At 36.4% G+C, this 27,571-nt stretch overlaps 1 protein-coding gene across 8 annotated transcripts in view; it reads left to right on the forward strand.

The window, feature by feature from the left end:
• The window catches only part of KCNMB4 (potassium calcium-activated channel subfamily M regulatory beta subunit 4), a 171,076-nt gene that overhangs the window by 16,710 nt on the left and 126,795 nt on the right, over nucleotides 1–27,571 (forward strand). Inside the window, exons 3-5 of one of the 8 annotated variants that reach the window (XM_074226148.1) lie at nucleotides 1,035–1,071; nucleotides 2,590–2,704; nucleotides 6,536–9,903. The exons of 6 other annotated variants lie outside the window; for them this stretch is intronic. In XM_074226148.1, coding sequence (XP_074082249.1) covers nucleotides 1,035–1,071; nucleotides 2,590–2,703 — 151 coding nt within the window. In that variant the 3' untranslated portion in view covers nucleotide 2,704; nucleotides 6,536–9,903. Of the gene's footprint in view, nucleotides 1–1,034; nucleotides 1,072–2,589; nucleotides 2,705–6,535; nucleotides 9,904–27,571 lie in introns of those variants that run through there. One more of the 8 variants, XM_074226149.1, reaches the window with a different exon arrangement.

Below are 27,571 nucleotides of genomic sequence, written 5' to 3' on the forward strand. Positions count from 1 at the left end.
AATAATAATAATAATAATAATACCTCTTTTTATCTGAGAAGCGCTGTAACTGCTTTCCATTCTATTAGAAAAGTTTGTCTAGTGATGCAGACGGGATCATTTTCTGCCTAGAAAGAATTCTTATCTCTCTGAGTAGGCCAGATGTTGGTACATTTCAATCTAAGGAACTGATTTCCTTAAGAAATAGAAATATGTTTTCGTGAATCTGTTCTAGAGTGAGTGGAACAAATTAGAAGTAGCTTCTGTTTCTTTCCTGTTCTGAATTAGGGCTCATTGTTTTCTGTAGGTGAAATGTGACTGTAAAATGTAAAGGCACATATTGGCATAGAGAGATGATCTCTACATCAGTGTTCCCCAGTCTGGTAACTTCAAATAATTAGAAATGAGTGCTAGATTGAATTCTATCCTTTTTTTTAAAAGATTTTATTTATTTTGAGTTTTACAATTTTTTTGTCTAATCTTGCTCCCCCCCCCACCAAAGGCAGTTTTCCAGTCTTTACATTGTTTCCATGGTATACATTGATCCAAATTGAATGTGATGAGAGAGGAAGAAAAATGAAGTATAAGAGATAGCAAAATTGCATAATAAGATAACTTTTTTTTTCTAATTTGAAGGTAATAGTCTTTAGTCTTTGTTCAAACTCCACAATTCTTTCTCTGGATAAGAGAGATGGTATTCTCCATCACAGATAGCCCAAAATTGTCCCTGATTGTTGCACTGATGGAATGATCAAGTCCATCAAAAGTTGGTCATCACCCCCATTTGCTATTAGGGTATATAATGTTTTTCTGGTTCTGCTCATCTTGCTCAGCATCAGTTCATGCATATCCCTCCAGGCTTCCCTGAATTTCCATCCCTCCTGGTTTCTAATAGAACAATAGTGTTCCATGACATACATATACCACAGTTTGTCAAGCCATTCCTCAATTGATGAACATTTTCTTGATTTCTAATTCTTTGTCACCACAAGCAGGGCTGTTATGAATATTTTTGTACAAGTGGTGTTTTTACCCTTTTTCATCATCTCTTCCAGGTATATAGACCCAGTAGTGGTATTGCTGGATCAAAGGGTATGCATATTTTTGTTGTCCTTTGGGTGTACTGAATTCTATCTTAAGAATAGAATGTTTGATATAGCTTTCACATTCATGTCAGAAGGTTGGTTTATACCAAGAGTAAAGGACCATCATGCCAGTGAGAGGTAGGCATTGTGTTCTAATGTAAAAAACACTGAAATCTAGAGATCACAGTCTCTCATAGCTCAGCCATTAACCAGCCAGGTCACTTTAGCATCCCATTTTCTTCCTGAAGTGATTGGATTGGGTGAGGTTTAAGATCTTAACTCTGTGATAAAATGAAGACTCACGTGATAGCTTATATTTACATATCACTTAAGAGTTTACTTTCAGAACTATCTTGTCAGTCAGAAGTCAAGAAGGATTCATAGAATCATGAAATCTCAAAATTGAAAGGGAATTCAGATACATGCCTGAACTCTCCTCTCCACAGTATAATGTAACCAATAAATTGTTTTCTTGTCTTTAATTGAGGCCTCCTACAACGAAGAACCTTGTGAGGTAGCTCATTCTACCTTTGGGACATTGCAGTTAGGAAATTTTTCCTTAATATTAAATATAAATTTGCCAACCTAGGCTTCCACTCTTCTCCTCTCCTCTCCTCTCCTCTCCTCTCCTCTCCTCTCCTCTCCTCTCCTCTCCTCTCCTCTCCTCCCCTCCCCTCCCCTCCCCCCTCCCCTCCTCCCCTCCCCTCCCCTCCCCTCCCCTCCCCTCCCCTCCCCTCCCATCATTCTTCTCTCTTTTCCTCCTTTCCCTTCCTCCCCCCCCCCTTTCATTTGGAAGATTCATACCTCTCAATGGCTTAATTATATATTTCTGCAAATGACTCACAAATCTCTTCTCTCTCCTCACACAGTCTTTAATATCTGCCAGGACTGTTGCAGAAGTCCCCTAACTGGTCCCCATACCTTAAGCCTCTCCCAGATGCAGTCCCCAACCCCTCCCTCCCATCCCCTAGAGAACCTTCCCCTCAATCTCCATCTCCAGACTCTTCCTTGACTATTTCCCTTGCCTGGATCTTACTTCCTTTGTACCTTTGCCTCAGAGAATGCCTCCTTTCCTTAAAGATGAAACTCAAAACCCCACTTTGTATCTGAAGTTTTTCTTGATTTTTCCCAATTTCTGGGCCCAACTCTCTATGTCTCCCCCCCCCCATATTTAACTCCTTGTTTTCCATTAGCTTTATAGTTATTCTTCTTATTCTTAATCCATGGCCTGGTCTCCCCTGGGAGGATGGGGGTTCCTTTCATATTAGAATTATTTCAGTCTTTTTATCTCTTTCCCCCAGCACAGTGTATGACACAAAGCTTAATAAATGCCTGTCAACTGATATATTGATTGATGAATTGACTACTCCTAGATCAAATGCAATAAATGTTTAAGTGTCTGCTATGTAATACTGTATTAAGTGCTGGGAATGAATCCAAAGATCAAAATTTTACTATCCCTGCCCTGAATGAGTTTACTTAATAATATGTACATTGATAAGTAAATCAAAAAATGTCATTTCAGGCAAATGATGAACTCGTAACAGCTATGGGAATCAGGAAATGTCTCTTGCAGGAGTTGGCAGTGGAAGGGAAGAGGAAGAGCATTCCAGATTCAAGGAATGTCAGCCTGTGCTAAGGTGTGTAAGCAGAAGGTAGAGGGTCAAAGGAGTCATGGATTATCCCCATGGAAATTTAGGGTAAAACATAAGGACTTTAAATGCCTAATGGAGGAGTTTATGTTTTATCCTAGAAGACAACTTGTATTTTGGCCAGAGAGTGGCATGAGCAGACCTGTGCTAGTGTCATTGTGCAACTCTATGGGAGATGGCCTAGAGAATTGAGAGTGGAGGAAGGAAGACTAGTTAGTTAGGAGGCTCCTGAATTAGCTAGTTCTCTTATATTCTCCCTATTCCTCTCATCAGGTAAATAGACTTGAATTAGGGTGCTGGCTATGTAAATGGAAAGAAGAGGAGGCCTACTAAACTGTGGAAGTAGAATGTACAAGAATGGTTGGATTAGGAGAGTGAGAGAGAGCAAAGAATCAAAGAAAACTGACAGATTGTGAACCTGGGTTACTGAAAGAATGATAGTTCTCTTTAAAGATATACAGAAGGTGGGGCAACTAGGTGTCGCAGTGGATAGAGCACCGGCCTTGGAGTCAGGAGTACCTGAGTTCAAATCCGGCCTCAGACGCTTAATGATTACCTAGCCGAGTGGCCTTGGGCAAGCTACTTAACCCCATTTGCCTTGCAAAAACCTAACCAAAAAAATGTACAGAAGTTAAGAGGAATCATAGGTTTAGGGGAAAAGATAAATGAATTTGGTATGGGATATATCAAGTTTGAAATGGAAATGCCCAGCAGGCAGTTGGTGACCTGGAACTAGATCTCAATAAAGAGATAAAGGCTAGAAAAGCTGAAACTTCCTCATCCTGCTCTTGGGGCTAGGTAGGACAATTTTAGTCTTTTTTCCCCATGAAGCTTTCATATATTCAATGCTTGTGGCTTATCTCAGGGTGTTTTACTATTCTGTATGGTCTCCTCTCTAGCCTATCAACATCCTTCCTAAAATTACTCACCTAAACAGGACTTTACAAGGTTGTATGGGGAAAGGTCCAGTGATAGAGCAAGAAAATGACTAGTAGATCAAGTACAGATTGGGGTGAGAGTAGACACAAAGTCAGCAACAGAATTAAGATGTAGGAAGAATGAAAATCACATGTGTCAAGAGACAGAGGGGAAACAGTAATCAATAAAAGAATAAACCAGTGAGAATAAAGGATCAAGACTTAAGGCCAAGGTGATGATGATGACCATGTTTGTCCTTCATTTTTTTTTTTTTTTTTTTTAGTTTTTGCAAGGCAAGGGTGTTAAGTGGCTTGCCCAAGGCCACACGGCTAGGTAATCATTAAGCGTCTGAGGCCGGATTTGAACTCAGGGACTCCTGATTCCAAGGCCGGTGCTCTATCCACTGTGCCACCTAGGCGCCCCTGTCCTTCATTCTTGAAGAAGGCCATGCATGACATCAGGGTGGTGATGTCATGACAAGCACATGAATTAGAATTGAGTGAGGGGGGGCTGTGCTAAGTCACCAGCCTCACTTTCTCCTCTAGACTTATCTGAGTCCAGTGGCCAGATAGGAATCAGAATGACTGGAGATGACCCTGGTTTCAGGGCAATCAGGGTTAAGTGATTTGCCAAAGGTGACACAGTTAGTGTCAAGTGTCTGAGGCTGATTCAAACTTTTGTTCTCCTGACTCCAAGAGAAATGCCAACAGCAACAAGAGAAACATTTGATACTGATCTAATCAACTTCTGAGTTCCTTATATCCTTCTTATTCAGGACAAGAACTAGTTTCAAAGTCTAAGTAGATATAAATACATAAAGGGAGATAAGGAAATTCACCTAGATATAGGAGAATGAGGCCAGGGAGCTAGGCAGTTCCTGATAATAATCACAGCAAATAAATCCTGTAATTACAAAAATTATTTGGTTTGATTTTCCAAGATTTGTCTTAAAGGAATTGTGACCACTAAAGAAGGAACAAACTGTTAATAAAATGGAAATGATTAAGTACCTTGAAAATCTTAGTATTTCAAGTAGCTAAGAATAAATATACTGGGAATAGTCATACCTGTACCCTAAATCAAGGAAAATTAAAGAAAAAGGGTGAGTGAGGTCTATTCACAGTGATACCTTCTTCAGACTCCAGGTAATATAAATAGACTATAGTTTAATCTTAACTGTCCTAAACCCCATTCTCTCTCTCTCTCTCTCTCTCTCTCTCTCTCTCTCTCTCTCTCTCTCTCAGAGATCTCTTCCAGGTGTCTTTTGACCCCAGCATTTATTCACCACATAGGATTCTCTTTACCCTCCAAACACACAGGGATAATTTTTAGAATGAAGTCAAAAGTCATTAGGTGTTAGCTTTATTATGATATACAGTTATTTTATAATTTTCAAGAAACTTACAGGCCTATGCTGTATCTGGCAAATCTTATGATCCTGAAGATGTACTTCAGAGAGTATCTCATAATCATTCATCAGCAAACATTTATTAAATATCTACAGTGTACCAAGAAGTATGCTAGGTACTGGGGGTACAAATTCAAAAAACAAAATAGTTTATTTTCTTAAATGCTGTTATAAAGAACCTACAGGTCTCTTATTTCCAATATGAGATTTATAATGTTTGACTAACTAAAGATGTATCGTTCATCCAGTTAAGAGACAGTCACTTTCTTGGGGCACCTAGGTGGTGCAGTGCATAGAGTGTTGGATCTGGAGTCAGGAAAACTTATCTTTCTGAGGTCAAATCTGACCTCTGATACTTACTAGCTGTGTGACCCTGGGCAGGTCACTTAATCCTGCTTGCCTCAGTTTTCAAATGAGCTGGAGAAGGAAATAGCAAACCACTCCAGTTCTGTTACCAAGAAAACCTCAAATGGGATCTGGGAGAGTTGGATATTATTGAAAAGTGGCTGAACTGGACCTGAAGGGCAATCATTAATAATTCATTGTCAACATGATCAGAGGCTCCAGGAGAGTGCTCCAGGAAACTTTCCTTAGTTCTCTTCTATTCAATATTTTTATGAATGACTTGAATGAAGGTGTAAACATTAAAGTTTTCATATTCACAGATGACTTAAGTTGTGAGGGATAGCAAAAACATTAGATGACAGTTGCCATCCAATAAGATTTCTGTAGACTAGAATGTTGAACTTTAATTTACATATCATTTAATAAGCTTAAATGTATAGTCTTCCATTTTGGTTCAAAAATCAACTTCAAAATACAAAAAATAGGTATTATATAGCTAGATTTATACTTTATAAAAGGAGAAACTTTTTGTTAATTATAACTATCCATAATTATGGAATTAACAGGTTCCACTGTTCAAATGAAGTTATGTAGCCACATCTTGGGGTTATGCAGTCAGGTGCAGAAAAAGGTGATCTTTCAAATTTCTTCCAAGTTTGGGGCTCTTTGATTCTATGAAAGTTTCCAACTGTCTCTTGCTTTTACAGTTAACATCTGTTTGATTGTTTCACTTTGATGCACTCTATGGTCTAAATCAGAAATTCTTAGCCTAGGGACCATGAATTTGTTTTTAGGAATATTTTTTAAAACTCGATAACTCTATTTCAGTATAATTGGTTTCCTTTGTAATCCTATTTATTTTATACTTTTAAAATTTTATTCTGAGAAGGGGTTCCATGATACAAAAAAGTTCAGAACCCTAGTCTAGAGAGTGATCCTTGTCTTATATCTGGCCTCTTTGAGGATCCATTTCCTATGATAAAAACCATCTGAGATATTCATAAAGCATTTTGCATACATTCAAGTACTATATAAATGTAACTATTATTATTATTTTTATAATTATATTCTCAGCTGTCCATCAGCTTTGCACATCCATAGAATGGAATAATAAAAGACTACATATCTATTTTATCTCATTTCTCCAGGCCAGATGAATCATAGTCAAGTGTTTTTAAAGAAGTTGTGACTGTGATTACAGAACTGCCTTTGAGAATCTTTTGGGAATCTTGAAGAACAGCAGGAGTGCCAGAAGCCAGAGATCGAATGCCCCAGTTTTATATTTCCTGGCATACAGTAAACGAGTAAAAATATTTGTTAAAAAAAGTAGTTATTGGAGCACAAAGATTAGCAAGTTTAGAGCCAATCCATCATGAAATTCCAAGGTGGTGGTGGCGGGGTTCTCACGTGGAACCTAGGCTGGCAGTTTTGCCAAACTTTCCTCATATTCTTTTGTCAGTGAATCTTTTGTCAAATCAAAGAAATGCTGTAGATAGAATGTATCTCAGCTTCAGATAGACTCTTGACAGTCTCTTAGGACATCTTTGTACAAGACAAAGAAACATGGGTTGAATAACTATATAATAATAAAATAATAATGATAAATGTATACTTTGTAAAGAAATTAGAACTGCACATCATTGGAAGAAGCAAAAATTTTGCACTAGTAAATTATTATCTGGTGGCTAGATTTAACATTAGAAGTCCATGATCTTTCACGAACTGATGGAAAACAAATACTTGTGTTATAAACACAGACTTCATTTATTTTTGAGAAGGCACTCAATAAACTATAAGAGAATTGGAGTATTTTTGTTGATCAAGCTATGCCCATAATAGAATGAACCTAACAACTTAACATAAGAAAGACAACCTTTTTTTTTTAAACAGATGTTATCATACCAAATACAATCTCCAAGCCATGGGAAATGAATAGGAACAAGAGCATGACTTGTTCCAGGACTGCCTCTGAATTGCACTAAGCAAGCTGAAAACAATAATGTGATTTTATATGAAATTACAACAGCAATCACAGTAATAATAACGATATTGAAAAATAACAGACAGGCAGCTTAATATGGCTTCAGGGTAGACTTCAGAGCCAAGAGGAGTTAGTTTCAAGTCCCATATGTGACCCTTATTAGTCCTGGGATCCTCAGTAAATCACTTAACCTCTTCATGCCCCAGGAAAACTATCTATGAAGATAAGTTGTAGAGGAGGAGTTGGTTGGGCTTGGAAGAAGAGGTTCATCATCTGGAGTTGCCTCCAAGCTGAAATGACAGGTCCAATCAGAGTATTAACAGCAGTGCACCCCTGGCACAGTAGTGTCAATTGATACATTATAAAATGTGACATTTTTTACAGACACATTTTAAGCCTGTTATGATTCAGGACAATCATACCCTTCATGATTTCTTTTAAGAGTATGGCTTTTGGGGTGGCTAGGTGATGCAGTGGATAGAACACCGGCCCTGGAGTCAGGATTACCTGAATTGAAATTCGGTCTCAGACTCTTAATAATTACCCAGCTGTGTGGCCTTGGGCTAGCCACTTAACCCCATTGCCTTACCAAGAAAACAACTTGAAAAAAAGAGTATGGCTTTCAATTCAAAGGGGAGTTACATTGGCACATCATATGAATCACTTGATCTACCTAGATGAAGTCATATGACTCTGTCTAAAGACACTAATTTACTCATCTTATGGAAGTTGTCTCAAATGTTAGTCATTTGAATAAAGGTCTTAATGTACACTAAAGAAAAAGTAGATTAAAGGCTTTGAGTTTGAATGCTGAGGTCAAATTGAACTAATGGACAAAGGTGATATTTGCAGATTCAGGAATTTTCTCCAGACAAGACACATCAAGCCTAAAGCTGTGGAAGAGAATGCTATGATAGTGGCATCCCAAACATTTCTGGTATCCTAAGGCAAAGCCCAATGGGAAGAACCCATTTAGAATACTGTAATTATCTCCATTTTACAGAGGAGGGAATTGGGGTTAAAAGAATCTGCCCTGACTATGTGTCCAAGAGAGGATTCAAAATTACATTCATAGCTGATTATCACAGCTATGTTCAAAAAGTGTTTATTAATGAAAAATTGATATAATGAGAAAGAAGTCCTTTAGTCCTGTGTAAGATCTTGGTTCTTGACTCTGTCCCAGACAGTGGCTTGAACAAAGATATATCTGGCTTTAGAAAATAGAATGTATTTCAGTACTCCCTAAGGTGATAAACAGGCAGGCTAAGTTTTCAGTTACTTTACCTCTCCTACCATTTTATGGGTAAAGTTTTCCTGGGTTGCATTTCTCCCTCAGGACACAGCTTTCTCTCTAGTTATATCCCTTATCTTTTCTAGGAGAGTAGTTTTTTTTTTTTTTCCAAACCCAGCCATGTGGCAAAGAGAGACTGAGGTAAGCATTTTGTTTCTGAATTGGGACATGGTTCAAATAAATCTGTAAATTTTCTCTTGGACTATGTGCTCTCAGCTAGAGGATGCTGGCAGTACAATAATTTTCAATCTGCTGATTTTTACCTAATCACCCCCTTAATTGTGGATCAATAATTGATCACTAGTACATGCAGTTTAACAGTTAGGGAAGCTATCATAGGAATTAAATTGAGGCCCAAAACAACCACAACAAAATTTCCAAAGATGAGTGGTTTAGTCAGCCACAGGGAGAGAAAGCAAGGCTAATCTCTCTTCCTAGGAACTATGGAAAGCAGTGCAGAGAGAAGCATCATCCACGGACACCCATTGTCTTTGCTCCAGAGTACACTGATCTCTCCTTCTTGCTCTTACCCACTTGTGTTCCACCAGCTTCTGCTCCATTACCAAGGCTGAAGATCTGTTGCCATCATCTTTTTTTTTTAAGTTTTTGCAATGCAATGGTGTTAAGTGGCTTGCCCAAGGCCACACAGCTAGGTAATTATTAAGTGTCTGGGGCCGGATTTCAATTCAGGTACTCCTGACTCCAGGGCTGGTGCTCTATCCACTGCGCCACCTTGCCACCCCTGTTGCCATCATCTTTCATGGCTACTCTTCCCCCCAGTAGTTTTGGCTCCTACAGTTAAGTGGCTCAAGACAAAATCACTTTCATCTAAACCACCTTGATCCAGAAGAAGTTGAAAATGAAAGCATCCATGCCTTCCATGATTTGTTCTCAATTCTTACCAGTTTCTGGAAAAGGAGGTTTCAGAATTTCTGACACAATATAAAATCCCCTGCTTGGTATTCAAAGCCCTCCATAATCTAGGTCCTTCCTACTTTTCCCATTTTCCTACACCTAATTATCCAATATGTAGTCTTCCTTCCATTCACATTATCCTCCTTTCAGTTCCACAAACTCCAGCTCTCATCTCTGGATATTTTTCTGGCTGTCCTTCATGCCTAAAAATCTATCCCTCCTCCTCTCTCAACTATTTGCTTCCCTGACTTACTTTAAGTCCTAACTAAAATCCTATCTTCTGTAGGAAACCTTCTTAACACCTCTTAATTCTAGTCTAGTGTCTTTTCTCTCTCTTATCTATCTCCTATTTATCTTATATATTATATATATAATATATATGTATATATATATTATATATATAAAACTTGTTTCTGCAGTTGAGTGGTGTAGTAGATAGAATGCTGAAGCCTCATCTTCATGAATTCAAATCTGTCCTAAACACTTCCTAGCTGTGTGATTCTGGGCAAGTCATTTCACCGGTTTGCCTAAGTTTCCTCATCTATAAAATGAGTTGGAAAAGGAAATGGCAAAGTACTCCAATGGCTTTGCCAAGAAAACTTCAAATGGGGTCACAAAAGTACTTCCAGTACCTGCACATAGTTTACCCTTAATAAATGTATATTGATTGATTGATTGCTAAAACTAGATTCCAAAAGATCTCAAAAGCCTAGAACAAAGGACCCAAGCTAGATTAAATCATTTAAAAATGAAATAAGTCCTGCATATGGATTCAAATAGTCACCTGTACAAGTCAATTTTGTGAGCAGGGAAGAATTTGACTTAATAGTTAATCATGAAAAAGCCTTGGGGGTTTTAGTTCGTTGTAAGTTAAATAATATATAACATATTAGAAAAAAGAACTGAATTTGGAGTCAAAAGACCTGGGTTTGAATCCCGTATCTGCCATCTGTGTGACATTGGGCAAGTCATTTAACTTCTCTGGGATTCCATTTTTTCACTTGAGAAATGAAGTGATTGGGGTCTCTAAAGGTCCTTCCTAATTCTAAAAATCTTAGGATCCTAGTTATGACAGCTTCATAAAACTAATGCAGCTTTAATCTAATAATGCAGTAGTTCTGGGAGCTTACGGCTGTGTTCTCTCCAGTATTATCACTAAATCAGTCAAGTATTTACTAAGTCCTTAGTATGTACTAGTTGCTGAGGATATGAGTGAAAAAAATTTCTGCTTTCAAGAAGTATGAATATAAAAATATAGAGGAGTTTGTAAAGGCATAACTTTGGCATTTGAGGGAATTTGGAGCTTTGTTTTTAAGGATGAAGACAGAGTTGAGGACAAAATGACTTCCACGCATGGAGGATGGCCACAGTGCAAAGTCCTGTGGAGAGAGGAGATAGAGCTTTGTATGCTAGGAACTGAGAGAAAGTTTGTAAGATTGTAGGGTGCAGGAAGGAGAGTGATGCACAGTGAAACTGGAAAGAGAGGTTGGGATCAGGTTTTGAAGGGCTTTAGGAGCTAAACAGAAGTTTGTATTTGATTTTTTTAATTTTAAATTTATTTTTATCCATTTGTACATGCTTATTTCCATGTTACAAAATTTCCCTCCATCCTCCTTTCCCACCCCCCCCTCCCCTCAGCAAGGAATAGTCAGGTTAGCATTTTACATACATATTTACAAATTAGCAATTTTAGGCATGAGGAATTAGGATTAAGGGAAAGAGATAATTTTTATAATAAAATGTCCATCAGATTTGGAAAGGGGTGTTTTTTTTTCTCTATATGTTTTCTTTTGTTTTTCTTCTTCTGGTTGGGGATAATATAGTCCATAACCAGTAAAATACAGTTGTCCTAGCTCTGTCCAGAGGAGTTGCTTCCATCAAGGTTTTTCATCTTATAATGCTGTTGATATGTTCATTGTTCTCTTGGTTCTACTCCTTGCACTCAGCATCAGATCCTGTAAGTCATGCCATGCTTTTCTAGAGTGACCATTTAATATTCCATGGTGTTCATGTACCATAACTTGTTCAGCCATTCCCCAATTGATGGACATCCCATCAATATTCAATTCTTTGCCACTAACAAAAAGAACTGCTATGAATATTTTGGAACATGTAGGACTTTTCCCATTTTTTTACATTTTCTTCTGGATATAGTCCTAGAATTGGAATTGCTGGTCAAAGGGTGTGAACATTTTTATTGCTCTTTGGGCATAGTTCCATTTTGCTCTCCAGAAAGGTTGGATCCTTTCACAACTCCACCAGCAATGCATCAAAGTCCCAATCCTCTCACAAACTCTCCAACATTGATCATTTTCCCTTTGTCTCATGTGGGCTAAGCCAATAGGTGTGAGATGATACCTCATTGTTTTAATTTGCATTTCTCTAATCAACAGTGATTTGGAGAATTTTTTCATAAGATTATATATAACTTTTAATTTCTTCATTTGAAAACTGTTCGTATCCTTTGACCATTTATCAATTGGGGGATGACTTGGTTTTTTTTCCTTCTTCAATATATTTTTTTAATTTATTTTTATTAAAGATATTATTTGAGTTTTACAATTTTCCCCCAATCTTGCTTCCCTCCCCCCACCCCCACCCCCACAGAAAGCACTCTGTCAGTCTTTACTTTGTTTCCATGTTGTACCTTGATCCAAATTTCTTGTGATGAGAGAAAAATCATATCCTTAAAGAGAAGAGAAGTCTAAGAGGTAACAAGATCAGACAATAAGATATCTGTTTTTTTTTTCGAAATTAAGGGGAATAGTCCTTGCACTTTGTTCAAACTCCACAGCTCCTTATCTGGATACAGATGGTACTCTCCTTTGCAGACAGCCCAAAATTGTTCCTGATCGTTGCACTGATGGAATGAGCAAGTCCTTCAAGGTTGAACAGTGTTTTTCTGTTTCTGCTCATCTCACTCAGCATCAGTTCATGCAAATCCCTCCAGGTTTCCCTGAAATACCATCCCCCTTGGTTTCTAATAGAACAATAGTGTTCCATGACATACATATACCACAGTTTGCTAAGCTATTCCCCAATTGAAGGACATTTACTGGATTTCCAATTCTTTGCCACCACAAACAGGGCTGCTATAAATATTTTTGTACAAGTAATGTTTTTACCCTTTTTCTTCATCTCTTCAGGGTATAGACCCAGTAGTGGTATTGCTGGGTCAAAGGGTATGCACATTTTTGTTGCCCTTTGGGCATAGTTAGCTCTCCAGAAGGGTTGGATGAGTTCACAGCTCCACCAACAGTGTAATAGTGTCCCAGATTTCCCACATCCTTTCCAGCAATGATCATTATCCTTCCTGGTCATACTGGCCAATCTGAGAGGTGTGAGGTGGTACCTCAGAGAAGCTTTAATTTGCATTTCTCTAATAATTAATGATTTAGAGCATTTTTTTCATATGGCTATGGATTACTTTGATCTCCTCATCTGTAAATTGCCTTTGCATATCCTCTGACCATTTGTCGATTGGGGAATGGCTTTTTGTTTTAAAAATATGACTCAGTTCTCTGTATATTTTAGAAATGAGTCCTTTGTCAGAATCATTAGTTGTAAAGATTGTTTCCCAATTTATTACATTTCTTTTGAACTTGGTTACCTTGGTTTTATCTGTGCAAAAGCTTTTTAATTTAATGTAATGGAAATCATCTAATTGGTTTTTGGTGATGTTCTCCAACTCTTCCTTAGTCAAACTGCTCCCCTTTCCATAGATCTGACAGGTAGACTAGTCCTTGATCTTCTAATTTGCTTATAGTATTGTTTTTTATGTCTATGTCCTGTAACCATTTGGATCTTATCTTGGTAAAGGGTGTGAGGTGTTGGTCTAGTCTAAGTTTCTTTCATACTAACTTCCAATTATCCCAGCAATTTTTATCAAAGAGGGAGTTTTTATCCCAATGGCAAGACTCTTTGGGTTTATCAAACAGCAGCTTACTATAATCATCTCCTGCTTTTACACCTAGTCTATTCCACTGGTCCACCACTGTGTTTCTTAGCCAATACCAAACAGTTTTGATGACTGATGCTTTATAATATAATTTTAGATCGGGTAGGGGTAAGCCACCTTCTTTTGCACTGTTTTTCATTAAGCTCCTGGCAATTCTTGACTTTTTATTTCTCCATATGAATGTACTTACAATTTTTTCTAACTCATTTAAGTAATTTTTTGGAATTTTGATTGGTAGGGCACTAAACAGATAGTTTAGTTTTGGTAGAATTGTCATTTTTATTATATTAGCTCTACCTATCCATGAGCAGTTGATATTTGCCCAGTTATTTAAATCTAATTTAATTTGTGTGAGAAGTGTTTTATGATTATTTTCAAAAAGATTCTGAGTCTGTCTTGGCAAATAGACTCCCAAATATTTTATATTGTCTGAGGTTACTTTGAATGGGATTTCTCTTTTTAGCTCTTCCTGCTGTTTCTTGCTGGACATATATAGAAAAGTTGAGGATGTATGAAGGTTTATTTTATAACCTGCAACTTTGCTAAAATTGCTGTTTCCAGTAGTTTTTTAGATGATTTCTTGGGATTCTCTAGGTAGACCATCATGTCATCTGCAAAGAGTGAGAGTTTTGTCTTTTCCTTCCCAATTCTAATTCCTTTAATTACTTTTTCTTCTCTAATTGCTGATGCTAACATTTCTAATACAATATTGAATAGTAGTGGTGATAATGGCCACCCTTGTTTCACCCCGATCTTATTGGAAATGCCTCTAGCCTCTCCCCATTGAATATAATGTTTGTTGATGGTTTCAGATAGATATTGCTAATTATTCTAAGGAACAGTCCATTTATTCCTACACTCTCTAGTGTTTTTAATAGGAATGGATGCTGTATTTTGTCAAAAGCTTTTTCAGCATCTATTGATATGATCATATGATTTCTGATACATTTGTTGTTGATATAATTGAGTATACTACCAGTTTTCCTAATATTGAACCAACCCTGCATTCCTGGAATAAATCCTACTTGATCATAATGTATTATCCTAGTGATGACTTGCTGTAATTGTTTTGCTAAGATTTTATTTAGGATTTTTGCATCCATATTCATCAGAGAAATAGGTCTATAATTTTCTTTCTCTGTTTTAACTCTTCCTGGTTTAGGTAATAGTACCATATTGGTTTGATAGAAAGAGTTAGGCAGAGTTCCATCTTTCCCTATTTTTCCAAAGAGTTTATATAGGATTGGAACTGGGGAATGACTTGTGATCTTAGAAATTTGATGCTATTCTCTATATATTTTAGAAATAAATAAATAAATAAATAAATAAATTTATTTATTTATTTATTTATTTATTTTGGAGCTCCTGGTTGTGATGATTGTTTCCCAACTTTCTCCTTTTCTTCTAATTTTGGCAGTATTGATTTTATTCATGCAAAAACTTTTTTACTTAATATGGTCAAAATAATTCATTTTGCAGTTTATAATGTGCTCTAATTCTTGTTTAGTCATAAATTTATCCCTTTTCCATATCAGATAGAGTATTTTTGGTCCATTAATTTATTTATGGTTTCTCTCTTTATGTCTAAATCCTGTACCCATTTTGACCTTATTATGGTATAGGGTGTGAGGTGTGAATCTATGCCTAGTTTTTGCCATACTATTTTCTAGTTTTCCCATCAATTTTTGTCAGCTAGCAAGTTCTTATCCCAGAGGCTGATGTCTTTGAGTTTGTCAAATAGTAGATTGTTGTAGTCATTTACTGCAGTTTCTTTTGAACCTATCTTAATCCATTACTCTGTTTCTTAAGCAGTATCAGGCAGTTTTGATGACTGCTGCTTTATAGTATAGTTTTAGAGCTGGAAGAGCTAGGGCAACTTCCTTTACATTTTTTTTTTCATCAGTTCCCTTGCTTTTCTTGCCCTTTTGTTGCTCCAGATGAATTTTGTCACTATTTTTTCTAGCTTGGTAAGGTAGTTATTTGGTAGTTTGATTGGTATGGCACTGAAAAAGTAATTTAATTTGGCTAGAATTATCATTTTTATTATATTTCCTCGATCTATCCTTGAGCATTTGACATTTTTCCAATTATTTAGATCTGACCTGATTTGGGTGAGGAGAGCTCAATACAATTTCTGAGTTTATCTTGGGAGGTAAAGTCCTAAGTACTTAATGTTGTTTACTCTTATTTTAAATGGAATTTCTCTTTCTAACTCTTGTTCTTGGGCTTTGTTGTTCACATATAGAAATGCTGATGATTTATGTGAGTTTATCTTATATCCTGCTACTTTGCTGAATTTGTTAATTGTTTCAAGGAGTTTTTTTAGATGGTTTAGGTATACCATCATAACATCTGCAAAGAATGAAAATTTTTCTTCCTCATTGCCAATTCTGATTCCTTCAATTTCTTTTTCTTCTTTTATTGCTACTGCTAGCATTTCTAATACTTTATAGAATAGTAATGGTGATAGTGGGCATCCTTGTTTCATCCCTGAATTTATTGGAAATGCTCTGAGTTTAGTCCCATTAAACATAATATTTGGTGATGGCTTTAGATAGATACTGTTTATTATGTTAAGGAAAATTCCATTTATTCCTAAACTTTCTAGTGTTTTTAATAGGAATGGATGTTATATTTTATCAAAGGCTTTTTCAGCATCTATTGAGATAATCATATGATTTCTGCTGGTTTTACTATTGAAATGTTTAATTATATTGAGTGTTTTCCTAATGTTGAACCATCCTGCCTGTTTGGTATAAATCCAACCTGATCATGGTGTATTATCCTGGTAATAACATGGCTGTAGTCTCATTGCTAAAATTTTATTTAAGATTTTTGCATCAATAATCATTAGGGAGATTGGGCTATAATTTTCTTTGTTTTGGTTCTTCCTGGGTTTAGTTATTAGCACCATGTTGGTGTCATAAAAGGAGTTTGGCAGAACTCGTTCCCTTCCTATTTTGAAAAAATAGTTTATGTAGAGTAGGAATTAATTGTTCCTTAAATATTTGGTAGAATTCACATGTAAATTCAACTGGACCTGGAGACTTTTTCTTAGGGAGTTTATTGATAGATTCTTCAATTTCTTTTCCTGAAATGGGGTTATGTAAATAATTTGTTTCCTCTTCTGTTAATCTGGGCAGTTTGTATTTTTGTAAATATTCATCCATTTTACTCAAATTGTTCAATTTATTAGCATACAGTTCAGCAAAGTAACTCCAAATTATCTTTGATTTCCTCCTCATTCGTGGTTAGTTTACCCTTTTCACTGTTAATCCTGGTAATTTGAATATATTCTTTCTTTCCTTTTTTAAATTAGATTAACCAGAGGTTTATCTATTTTATTGGATATTTCATAAAATCAACTCTTAGTTTATTTATGAGATAAATGGTTTTCTCACCTTCCATATTATTAATCTCTCCCTTGATTTTCAGAATTTCTAATTTGGTATTTAATTTGTTCTTTTTCTAGCTTTTTAGTTGCATACCCAATTCATTGATTGCCTCTTTTTTTTTTAATCATATAGGGATTTAGAGAGATAAAATTTCCCCTCAAAACTGCCTTGGCTGCATCCCATAAATTTTGGTATGATGTCTCATTATTATCATTTTCTTGGATATAATTATTGAGTATTTCTATTATTTGCTGTTTGATCCATCTATTATTTGAGATAAAGTTACTTAATTTCCGATTAGTTCTTGGTTTATCTTTCCCTGACCCTTTATTACATGTAATTTTTATTGCGTCATGGTCTGAGAAGTGTGTATTTATTATGTCTGCCTTTCTACATTTTATTTTAAGGATTTTGTGTCCTAGGACATGATCAATTTTGGTGAAGGTGCCGTGTACTGCTGAGAAAAAGGTATATTCTTTTCTTTCCCCTTTAAGTTTTCTCCAGAGGTCTATCATATCTAAGTTTTCTAAGATTTTCATTCACTTTTTTTTTTTTTAGTTTTTGCAAGACATTGAATTATGTGACTTGCCCAAGGTCACACAGTTAGGTAATTATTAAGTTTCTGAGTCTAGATTTGAACTCAGGTTCTACTGACTCGAGGGCCAGTGCTCTATCCACTGTGCCATCTAGCTGGCCCCATTCACCTTTTTAACTTCCTTCTTGTTTATTTTGTTGTTAGATTTATTGTTAGATTTTCTTAGATTTATCTAGTTCTGAGAGTGGGAGATTGACATCTCCCATTATTAAATTTCTGCTATTTATTTCTCCCTGTAATTCACTCAGTTTTTCCTCAAGGAATCTGGATGCTATAAATGTTTAGTAATGATATAGCTTCATTTCCAATAGTGCCTTTCCCTGTTTAGTAATGCTATAGGTTAATTTCCAATAGTGCCTTTTAAGAAGACATGCCTTTTCCTTCCTTATTCCTTTTAATAAGATTGGTTTTTGCTTTTACTTTGTCTGAGATTAGGATCACTACTTCAGATTTTTTTTTATTTGAGCTGAGGCATAATATATTTTGCTCTAACCTTTTATCTTTACCCTGTGTGTATCTCTCTGCTTCAAATGTGTTTCTTGTAAACAACATATTGTAGGATTCTAGTTTTTAATCCATTTTGCTATCTGCTTCCATTTTATTGGACAGTTCATCCCATTCACATTTACAGTTAAGATTACTAATTCTGTATTTCCCTCCATGCTATCTTTCTCCATTTGTATTTATCTCTTTCTTTTTCTCTTATTTCTCCTTACCAAAATTTTTCTACATTTTCCCTTTGATTTTTCTTTTAAAAATTTAACTTTCAGTTTACTTTCACTTATACCTTCCCTTCCCTTTTATCAGTCCCTTCTTCCCTTATCTTTCCCATTCCCAGTCCCCTCCCCCAATAGATTAAGTTAGATTTTTAAACCCAAGTGGGAATGTATTTTATTCCCTCATTGGGCTAAATTTATGGAATAGAATTTGTTCAGCATTCACATTCTCCTTTCTTTCCCTCTAAAATTATAAATCGGAGCAGCTAGGTGGCACAGTGGATAGAGCACTGGCCCTGGAATCAGGAGTCCATGAATTCAAATCCAGACTCAGACACTTAACAATTACCTAGCTGTGTGGCCTTGGGCAAGCCACTTAACCCCATTTGCCTTGCAAAAAAACCCCCCAAAAAATAAAATTATAAATTTTTGTGCCTGTTCCCTTGGTGTTATTGATCACTCTAATATTATTAATCAGTTATCAACAATCACAGTACATTTATTTGATTGCTTGATAAGCTACTATTATCAAGATATCATCACATTTGTTCACTTGATTAGCAACATTTACTCAGATCGCATCAAATTATAATTATAATCATTTTTTACCTTACCCCCTTTTTCAAGTATCTCTCAAGTGCACAGAATCCTCCTCAGGAGCCAGAGTATCATCCAAAGCCATATCATTTCTTGACCTATTTGTGCCCCTCCCCCAGGACTATTTTCTTTCACACTTTACCTCCTCCCCCACCCCAGGATACTTAACCCCTTGTTCAGTGAAGTATCCAGACATTGATACAATTAACTCTAAGAATCTTGAAGATCTCTAAGTACTGGGAAACTCTGGAGGTCTCAGAGCTCTCAGGTCCTAGGAGCTTATGATGCCCTCATTAGATAAGGTGCTTAGCACCTTGTGATTAAAGGGAGTCAAAGGACAATGAGATACTTAAGTTAAAGTTAACACCCCTGCTGTTTTTTCAGTGCTTTTTGTCTGAAACATGGTGATGGCATCTTGGACCTCTTCATTTGAGAGACAAGACCCAATTATACCCATATCCTTTAGTTTTATTCTCTTCAAATATATTCTACCCTCTAATTATATAATTTGAAGTGTTATGCCTTCCCTTTTAGGGTTGTATACAATTTGATAGACAACCAACATTTGTTTAAAACAGTTTTGTTTCTTCAGTCCCCTTTTCATTTACCTTTTTTATGCAACTCTTCAGTCATGTATTTGACAATTGAACTCTTTGTTCAGTTCTGGTCTTTGTGTCAGGAAATTTTGGAAAGCCTCTATTTCATTGAATGTTTATCTTTTCCTCTCATAGTATATGCCAAATTTTGGAGGATAGTACATTCTGGGTTGTAATCCCAAGTTCTTAGGTCTCCAAAATATGTTCCAGTTCTTTCATTCTTTCAGTGTTGAGGCTGATAGGTGTTGTGTTAGTCCCATTGGGTTCCCTTTGTATTTGAATTGCTTTCTTTTTTGCTAGTTGCAATATTCTTTCCTTAATTTGAGGGTTCTAGAATTTGACTATAACAGCCCTTGGAGTTTTTATCCTGGGGTCTCTTTCTGGAGGGGTTCTGTGGATTCTTTCAATGGTTATATGATTATCTTGTTTTAGTAGATTTGATCAGTTTTCCCTTATAATTTCCATGATGTTGATGGTCCAGGCTTTCTAGTCATCCAATGATTCCTAGATTGTCTCTCCTGGATCTGTTTTCCAGGTCATTCATTTTCCCTAAAAGGTCCTTTATATTTTCTTCAATTTTTTCAGCCTTTTTATTTTGTTTGATGGAATCTTGTAGCCTTGTCTTGGTTTCTAATTGTTCAATTCTTATTTTTAGGATTTAATTTTCTTCAATTAGCTTATATGTTTTCTTTTCCAGTTGGTTATTTTTACTTTTAATGGAGTTGATTTTTTTGGTCAGCTTTTCAGTTTTCCTGCATAACTTTCAATTCTTTTTTCCATTTTTCTTTTTCCTCTCTTCTTTGGTTTTTAAATTCTTTTATAAGCTCTCCTATGAGCTTTTGTATTCAGTCCACTTTATAAACTGTTTTGATATTTCCCGTGAGTGATTTTTCACTGCTTTCTTCTTCAGACATGGCATTGCTGTCATCTTTATTTTCTTCAGAGAGCTTTTTTATCTCTTTTTCCAACTGGCCATTTCTGCTTTTTAAGGCATTCTTTTCCACATTTGCCTTTTGTTTTGCTTTTAACATTTGGCCTAAACTAGTTTTTAACATATTATTTTCTTCAGTATTTTTTTTTTTGTATTTCTTTCAACAAACTGCTGATTTGGTTTTCATGATTTTTCAGCATCACTCTCATTTCTCCTCCCAATTTTTCCTCCACCTTCCTTAATTTCTTTTCAAAGTCTTTTTTGAGCTCATCCATAGTCTGAGCCCATTTTCTATTTCTCTTGGAGGTTTTTGATATGGAAGCTTTGATTTTGTCATCATGTGAGTATGTGTTTTAATCTTCCATGGGACTAAAGTCATTTTCTATAGTCAGATTCTTCTTTTTTTGTTGTTTACTCATTTCCTCAGCCCAAGACTAATTTACAGCACTTCCATGGCTTTGGGGTTTTTGGGGGGGACACCCCACTAGGACCTTTTTTCCCCCAAGGTCTTATGCTCACTTGCCTGTACTTTGATATGTAGATGAACACAGCACTCCCCTCTGACCTGGAGCTGTAAGGAGGGGCCCTGCTCGGCTATCTTAGCATGGAAGCCCAAACTGCTACCTGGATCTGAGTGTGGGCAAACAGCAGAGTCCTGCCCCCAGGGAGAACAGAGAAATTTCTGCAGTCTCCCCTGACCCCCCCCCTTACCATCTGTGGGCTGTGCTCTGGAGGTGCAGGCTGGTTTATACTGATTCTTGCTGCAGATTCTGCGACCAGTGCTCCTCACTCCACATTCATTCTTGTGTAGGAGAATCCTCTCCCTGCCCCTTCAAGCTATTTCTGGGCTGTGCCGTGACCAGGCTTTTCCCAACTCCTGGTCCTGGTGAAACACCTTTCTTGTGGAACTTCTAAGTTATCTTGGACTGGGAAAATGTATCACTCAGTCTTTCTGTGGGTTCTGCCCCTCTAAATTTTGGCTAGAGTCATAATTTGATGACTTTTGGAGTTTTGGGGGGAAGGAGTTCCTGAGAAATGCAGTCTTCCCCTGTCATCTTTATCTGTGGAGTATTTTTCTATAGTGAGCATTCTTTTAGCTTTTTTGTTCGTCTCTGCTGGGACTGGGGTCTGATCCCTGGCTTGTTGTTGTCCAAGATAATGCCTATGCAGTCCAGACCTTGCCTTTGCAGAGGTGTTTTTTCCTCCTTTATGTCTAGATTCTGACTTAACCGAGGATTGTTCCCAACCCAAACCTGTCTTTTACCCTGATGTTTTCAGGGTTCAGTCTTTGTTTACGGTTGGGATCTTCCCTGCTGGCTTTCTATCTAGCTGCCAGGACTTTTATTATTAAGCCGTTGGGACCTGGATTGCACTGTGGCTAAAAGCCTCTTGCTGGCTTTCCCTGCTCTCCTGCCTCCAGGACTTTTCTTCCCATTTTCCCCCAAAGTGACAGACCTTCACTGAAGATCCTGCATGATGTCTACAGTTGAAACTTCTTTGAATTTTCTCTTTTTTCTTGGTGGGATCTGTAGTGTGAGTGTTAGAATAGAGGCTTTATTTATCTTTGGTACGGAAAGGCTCCAGGAGCAAGTTAGCTTCACACTGCCATCTTGGTTCTGCCCCAGAAGTCTATATTGATTTTAGAGACAACAGGAAGGTACTGGCATTTATAGTGTCATGATTAGATGTGTGCATGAGTTTGGCATCAATGTGTAGGATGAACTGAGATAGGATGAAGGAGGAGGAGGAGGAGGAGGAGAGAGAGAGAGAGAGAGAGAGAGAGAGAGAGAGAGAGAGCGCGAACTGAAGACCAGAGCCAATTTGGAGGCTTTCACTATAATCTAGGTAAGAAGTGATAAGTGTCTAAACTGGGGTGGCAGCAATATGAGTAGAGAAAAGGGGTGGGATAAGAGAGATGTTATGGTTATTGGAATAGATAGCTTTTTTAATATACTCCACTTCTTAAATTTTATTCTATTTTATTCTTAATTTTTGGAATTAAAGATATTCTCAAGAAAAGTATAATCAAAAAAGATGATTGCATATAAAACTGCAAATGTATAATATACAACTTGATCTTACTTTCAAATAAACAACAAAATTATCATACAAACTTTGTTCTTCCCTCCTTGGCCTAGATGTGGCTAGCATTAGACACAAATCAGTATATAAGTCAAATTATTCTGCATGTATTTTTACTTATCAGCTCTTCTCTGGATGCTTATAGAATCTTTCTACCCATGCCCTTTATAGTTACTTTAATTTTGACCAGGAGTGATGAATTGAAAGTGTAAATACAGACAGCACATCTGGAAGAAGCATCCTAATAATGACATGACAAAAAAAGGGAATGGGCTGCCTCTCAGGATAGTGACTTCATGACCATCAAGGTCTTGGCAGTGATCACTTTAGTATATTTCTTTTTAAGGCTGAGTTGAACAGCTAGATTTTGACAGCTTATTGAATATATGGGATGAAGAAGAGTTGAAGAGTCATGCAGAATGCTAAGGTTATGAACACTGTGTTCTGAAAGAATAGTGGTTCCTTCAGAACAAACAAGGAATTCTGGAAAATGGATGAATTTGAGAAAGAAAATAATGTTTTCTGACTTGGACATATGAAGTTTTTGATGACTAATTTGAAACATCCAGTAGAGATTGGGTGATGTGCTATTGAAGATAAGAGGAGAGACTTTGGGGCTAGATAAAAATCTGGGCAATTACAGCAGAGATGATCCACAGAAGATCATGCCCCCATGCCAGGTACTTCCTAGTGGTCCCTCCCCTCACTTTTAAGCTTTCTTTTGTATATGGTCTTCCTCAATACACTGTAAGTTCCTTGTTAGTAACTACCTTTCTCTTTTTTTTATTGTATCCCCAGTACTTAGCATAGTTCTTGGCATATTTTCATTCCGGAGCATCTGTCTTTTAACAACCCAATTTGGGGTTTTCTTGGCAAAGATACTGGAGTGATTTGGTATTTCCTTCTCCAATCCATTTTACAGATAAGGAAACTGAGCAGTTGGCATTGTGACTTAACCAGGGTCCCACAGCTAGTGAGTTTCTGAGGCTGAATTTGAACACACACAGAAGAGTCGTCCTAACTCAAGGCCCAACTGGCTGCCCTAGCTGGCATAAATGTTTGTTGAATTGAATTGAATTGGCCCCTCCTAGAAAGAGGAGTTGAACAACCCATGCCTGTTCCCATTTCCTTGCATAAGTTTTCCACATGACTGCATCATCCTGAGGTTCTTCCTTGAATTCTTTCAGGAATACATGAGTTATCCATCAATTATCCCTTACCTTCACCATGGGATTGGCCTATGTATTTTATTGTATTTTCCTAGCAACATTCTTTACCTCTATTATCTTATATAATTCCTTATTTGTAAGGTATTGCAGATGCTTTCATAAGCCAACCATATGCTTCTCTCTTTTTGGAGGATCATCTTCAACTTTTGTTGTTCAGTTACTATAGCATTCCACAGACTATAACCATAAGCACCATTTTAAAATTTTGGTATAAATTATGGGCCTTTTTCTAGAGAGAAGCTTAAGGTCATTTCTAATTTCTTAAAGGCAATTTAATCTCCTATTTTTTTTAACTTCAGACCCAGCTCATTGTACCTCTTCAATATTCATTAGGGGAATTTAAAAATGTAAATCCCTTGTGCAATTATTGCTGAAGCATAGCATTATAACTTAATATTTCACTTTAATTCAATAAATAGGAAATGTTAGTATGAGTATTTATTCTGTCGAATAAAAAGATATTTTAAATATTGAGCAAAGATTGTTGCAGTTTAACCTTTGTCCTCATTTAAATTGTGATTGAATCTGTAAATTTACTTATAATATGCTAGATAGGAACTTTAAACTTTAAACAATAAATGGGAGACAAGAGTAAAAGAGATGATAATAAAAGACATAGAACCAAAGGGAATCCATACTGTCATATTTGGACTATTCATCATTTAAAAGTTAACTATAGAATGAAAGTATACTATTAGAGAAAAAGTCATGGGTGGACTTTGATTAAGATGACAATATTAAAATTCCTAGCCAGCCTCAAAAGAAACTAATACCAAGCCCCTCTATCCAGTTCAGAACTGTATAATATGGGTATAAGCCTGTAGGTCCTCTGGACCAGGAAGTGCTGGAACAAGGGTCATGGAAGTCATACAGGCTCTTGTCAGTGATCTGAAGTCAGTCATATCTTGGTCCTGGCCTGTGGCAACTGCAGGGAGGGAACAGTATCAGTCGAATCCAACTGGTCCTGAGCAGCTGGATGGGATAGTCTGGGTATCTTTGGGGCCCAGAAAAAGTTTTGAAGCCAGCACTTTGTCATAGATGCAGCAGAAGATAGGGCTAGGCTAAGGGGAGGGCAGTACTTTGGCAAACCTGTATCTGGTCCCTGATGTCCAGCTGGGGCATGTTAGGTCTAGGGCAGGGGGCTGAGCCAAAGCTTGGCTGGTAATTGTTCTGAGACCTTCAATCATATTGGGCCACCAGGAATTAGAAGCAGAAGCCAGGGAGATTGCAACAGAGGACCACCGCTTGTCCCAGCCACCCAATTCAGAATAGCAATAGCCACAGGATCTAGCCTGTAGAGAAGTACGAACCATTTGGATTCTGTTTGGGTGATCCACTCAAGCTTGTAGGAAGGGATGAAACCTCAATCTAGCACCCAGTCCCAATTCAGAAACTGAAATTGAACATATAAAGAAAGAGAAGAAAACTCCAAATACAATGAATAAATCCTATTGAGTTACTAGATCCAAGTAGGAAAGAAACAGAAGAAAGAACTCCATAATAATTATAGGTAAAGCCCCAGAAAAAAAGAACTGGGTTGGCCACAAGGATTCCAAAAGTGAATGGAAGAAGTTAAGTAGGAGATTTAAAAAATAAAATTAAAACCCTGAAGGGAAAAAATCATAATAGAAGGTGGAAAATTTCAGCTAAGTAATGGATTATAAGAAAAAAAATAGAAGAGACAAAACATAACTCAGTCATTTAGTGAGACAACGAATATTACAACAAAGTTAAACTTTTGTAAAATTAAAAGAAATATCAAAATCAACTAATCTAGAAAACAGGTCAAGGAGAGATCATTTAAGAAACATCAGACTCCCTTGAAAATCATGATGAAACAAAAAACCTGGATACTTTATTTCAATAAATTATAAGAAAAATATGCTCAAAAATATTAGAACTAAAGGGCAAAGGGAAAACAATATATTTATAACAAAGATGAGAGGATCTTCACTGAGTTTTGTGAGTTCTTAAAAAATGAGTTCTTAAAAATATTTAAAAATATGTTAACCCTCAGAGTTTACCCTATTTGACTATCAGAAGGCAATATCTGAAAAGCCACCTTTGTCTAATCAAAGGATAGAATAATCCCCAACACAGGATGAGGGGGTAAAGCAACTCAGGATGAGGCAGAAAAGTTAGGTGTCAGATATTTCACTAATGTCCAATGACCTTTGATACAATGGGATTAGTTAGTTATTAGATGTCAACAGTATATAATCCACTGAAAGGGCCCTCAAAACAAAAATATGAAAGATTACAGTCAAAATCCAAAGACCCAAGTCAAAGGAAAAATAATACTCCAAAAAGTAAGAAAGAAATCCAAAGAGTTGGCAATAACAGTTGTGAAGGAAAGGAAATCTTAACATGCAATTTTTCCAAAGGCAAAAGAAAAGAACCTAACAACCAAGAATAGCATCCTACGAAATTGAGTATAATCTCAGAATAGAAAAAAAAATGAACCTTTAACAGAATAGGGAACTTTAAAGGATTCTTTTTTAAGTAACCTGAGATGTATGGCACTTTTGAAATATAAACATAATAGATGAGAAATAATGCTCAGAAGCGTCCCTTTAGAAACTCACTGTCATCAAGAGTCATTAAGAAGGAGTAAAGTTCTGTTGTGTTGGTTTTGCAAGGGTAAAGCAAAGGGAAGGGAAAGGAAAGGGGAGGAAGAACTCATTATTTCACATAATGAGGTTGTACCAGAAAACCAATATACAAATATGGAGGAGAGGAGTAAAAAAAAGGACCATTTCAAGGGTTAACTGATCATATTTTCACAGTGTTTAGTGTAGAAAAGCATTAAATTCAAGAGGGAAATGGGTAGTGACATAGAGAAGAAGGGGGGAGTTTAAGTGGAGAGGTCATGTTGAGAAGGAAATAGTGACAACCAACACAACCTCCAAAAGCAGATCAAAAAGAGGAGGGGATCAAAAGGAGGGGGGGAAAAGGATATTAAAGCTAGTGATCAGAATCTGGACTGGAGAAAAGAAGAGAGGGTAAAGGATAGAATCAGAATATTTCTATTATAGATTAATGTTGATTCAGTTCTTTTTAATTATTCTTTATTCGTGAAGAAGGAATAGGGTTCGTAAAGAAAAGAAAAATTGGGGCAGCTAGGTGGTACAGTAGATAGAGCACTGATCCTGAAGTCAGGGAAGACTTGAATTCAAATCCAGCCTCAGACATTTGATACTTAGTAGCTGTGTGACCCTGAGAAAATCACATAGCCCCATTGGCCTACAAAAAAAAAAGAGGAAAAATTATATGAGTATGATAGAGAAAGAAATAAAATTGTGAATCATAATTGTGAAATATAAATGGAATCATTTCATCTAAAAAGCAGGAGAGCAGCAAAATGGATTAGAAAACAGATGCAACAATATATTGTTTTCAAAAAATACATTTGAAACACAAAGATTTCCTCTGACTTAAACATGAAGGATTAGAATATAATTCATTGTGCCTCAAGTAAATTTTAAAATTTAAAGTGTTGTCAATCGAGATCTCAACAATAGCATATGATATCGAGATCTCAACAATAGCATATGATAGATTTCTGAATCAGAATTGAAATATATATATTTCTCAATTGGGTATAATACCTTTATAAAAATTGATCATGTACTATGGCATGAAAACTCATAAATAAATGAAGAAAAACAGAAATATTAAACATGTAATTTAATAATCATAAGAATAGAAAATTATGATATAAGAGCCTTCAAAGAAAGAATCTAAACATAAATATTAAATCATTCTAAGTAATGCATGAGTCCAAGAACAAATCACAGGAACAGTAAATAATGTCACTGAAGAAAATGATAATAGTGAAATGACATAATAAAGCTTTTGAGATACAGTTACAAAAATCTAAAAGGAAAAAAGTTAATCA

The sequence above is a fragment of the Macrotis lagotis genome, chromosome 2 (assembly GCF_037893015.1).
Source record: "Macrotis lagotis isolate mMagLag1 chromosome 2, bilby.v1.9.chrom.fasta, whole genome shotgun sequence".
In the NCBI taxonomy this organism is placed as follows: domain Eukaryota; kingdom Metazoa; phylum Chordata; class Mammalia; order Peramelemorphia; family Peramelidae; genus Macrotis; species Macrotis lagotis.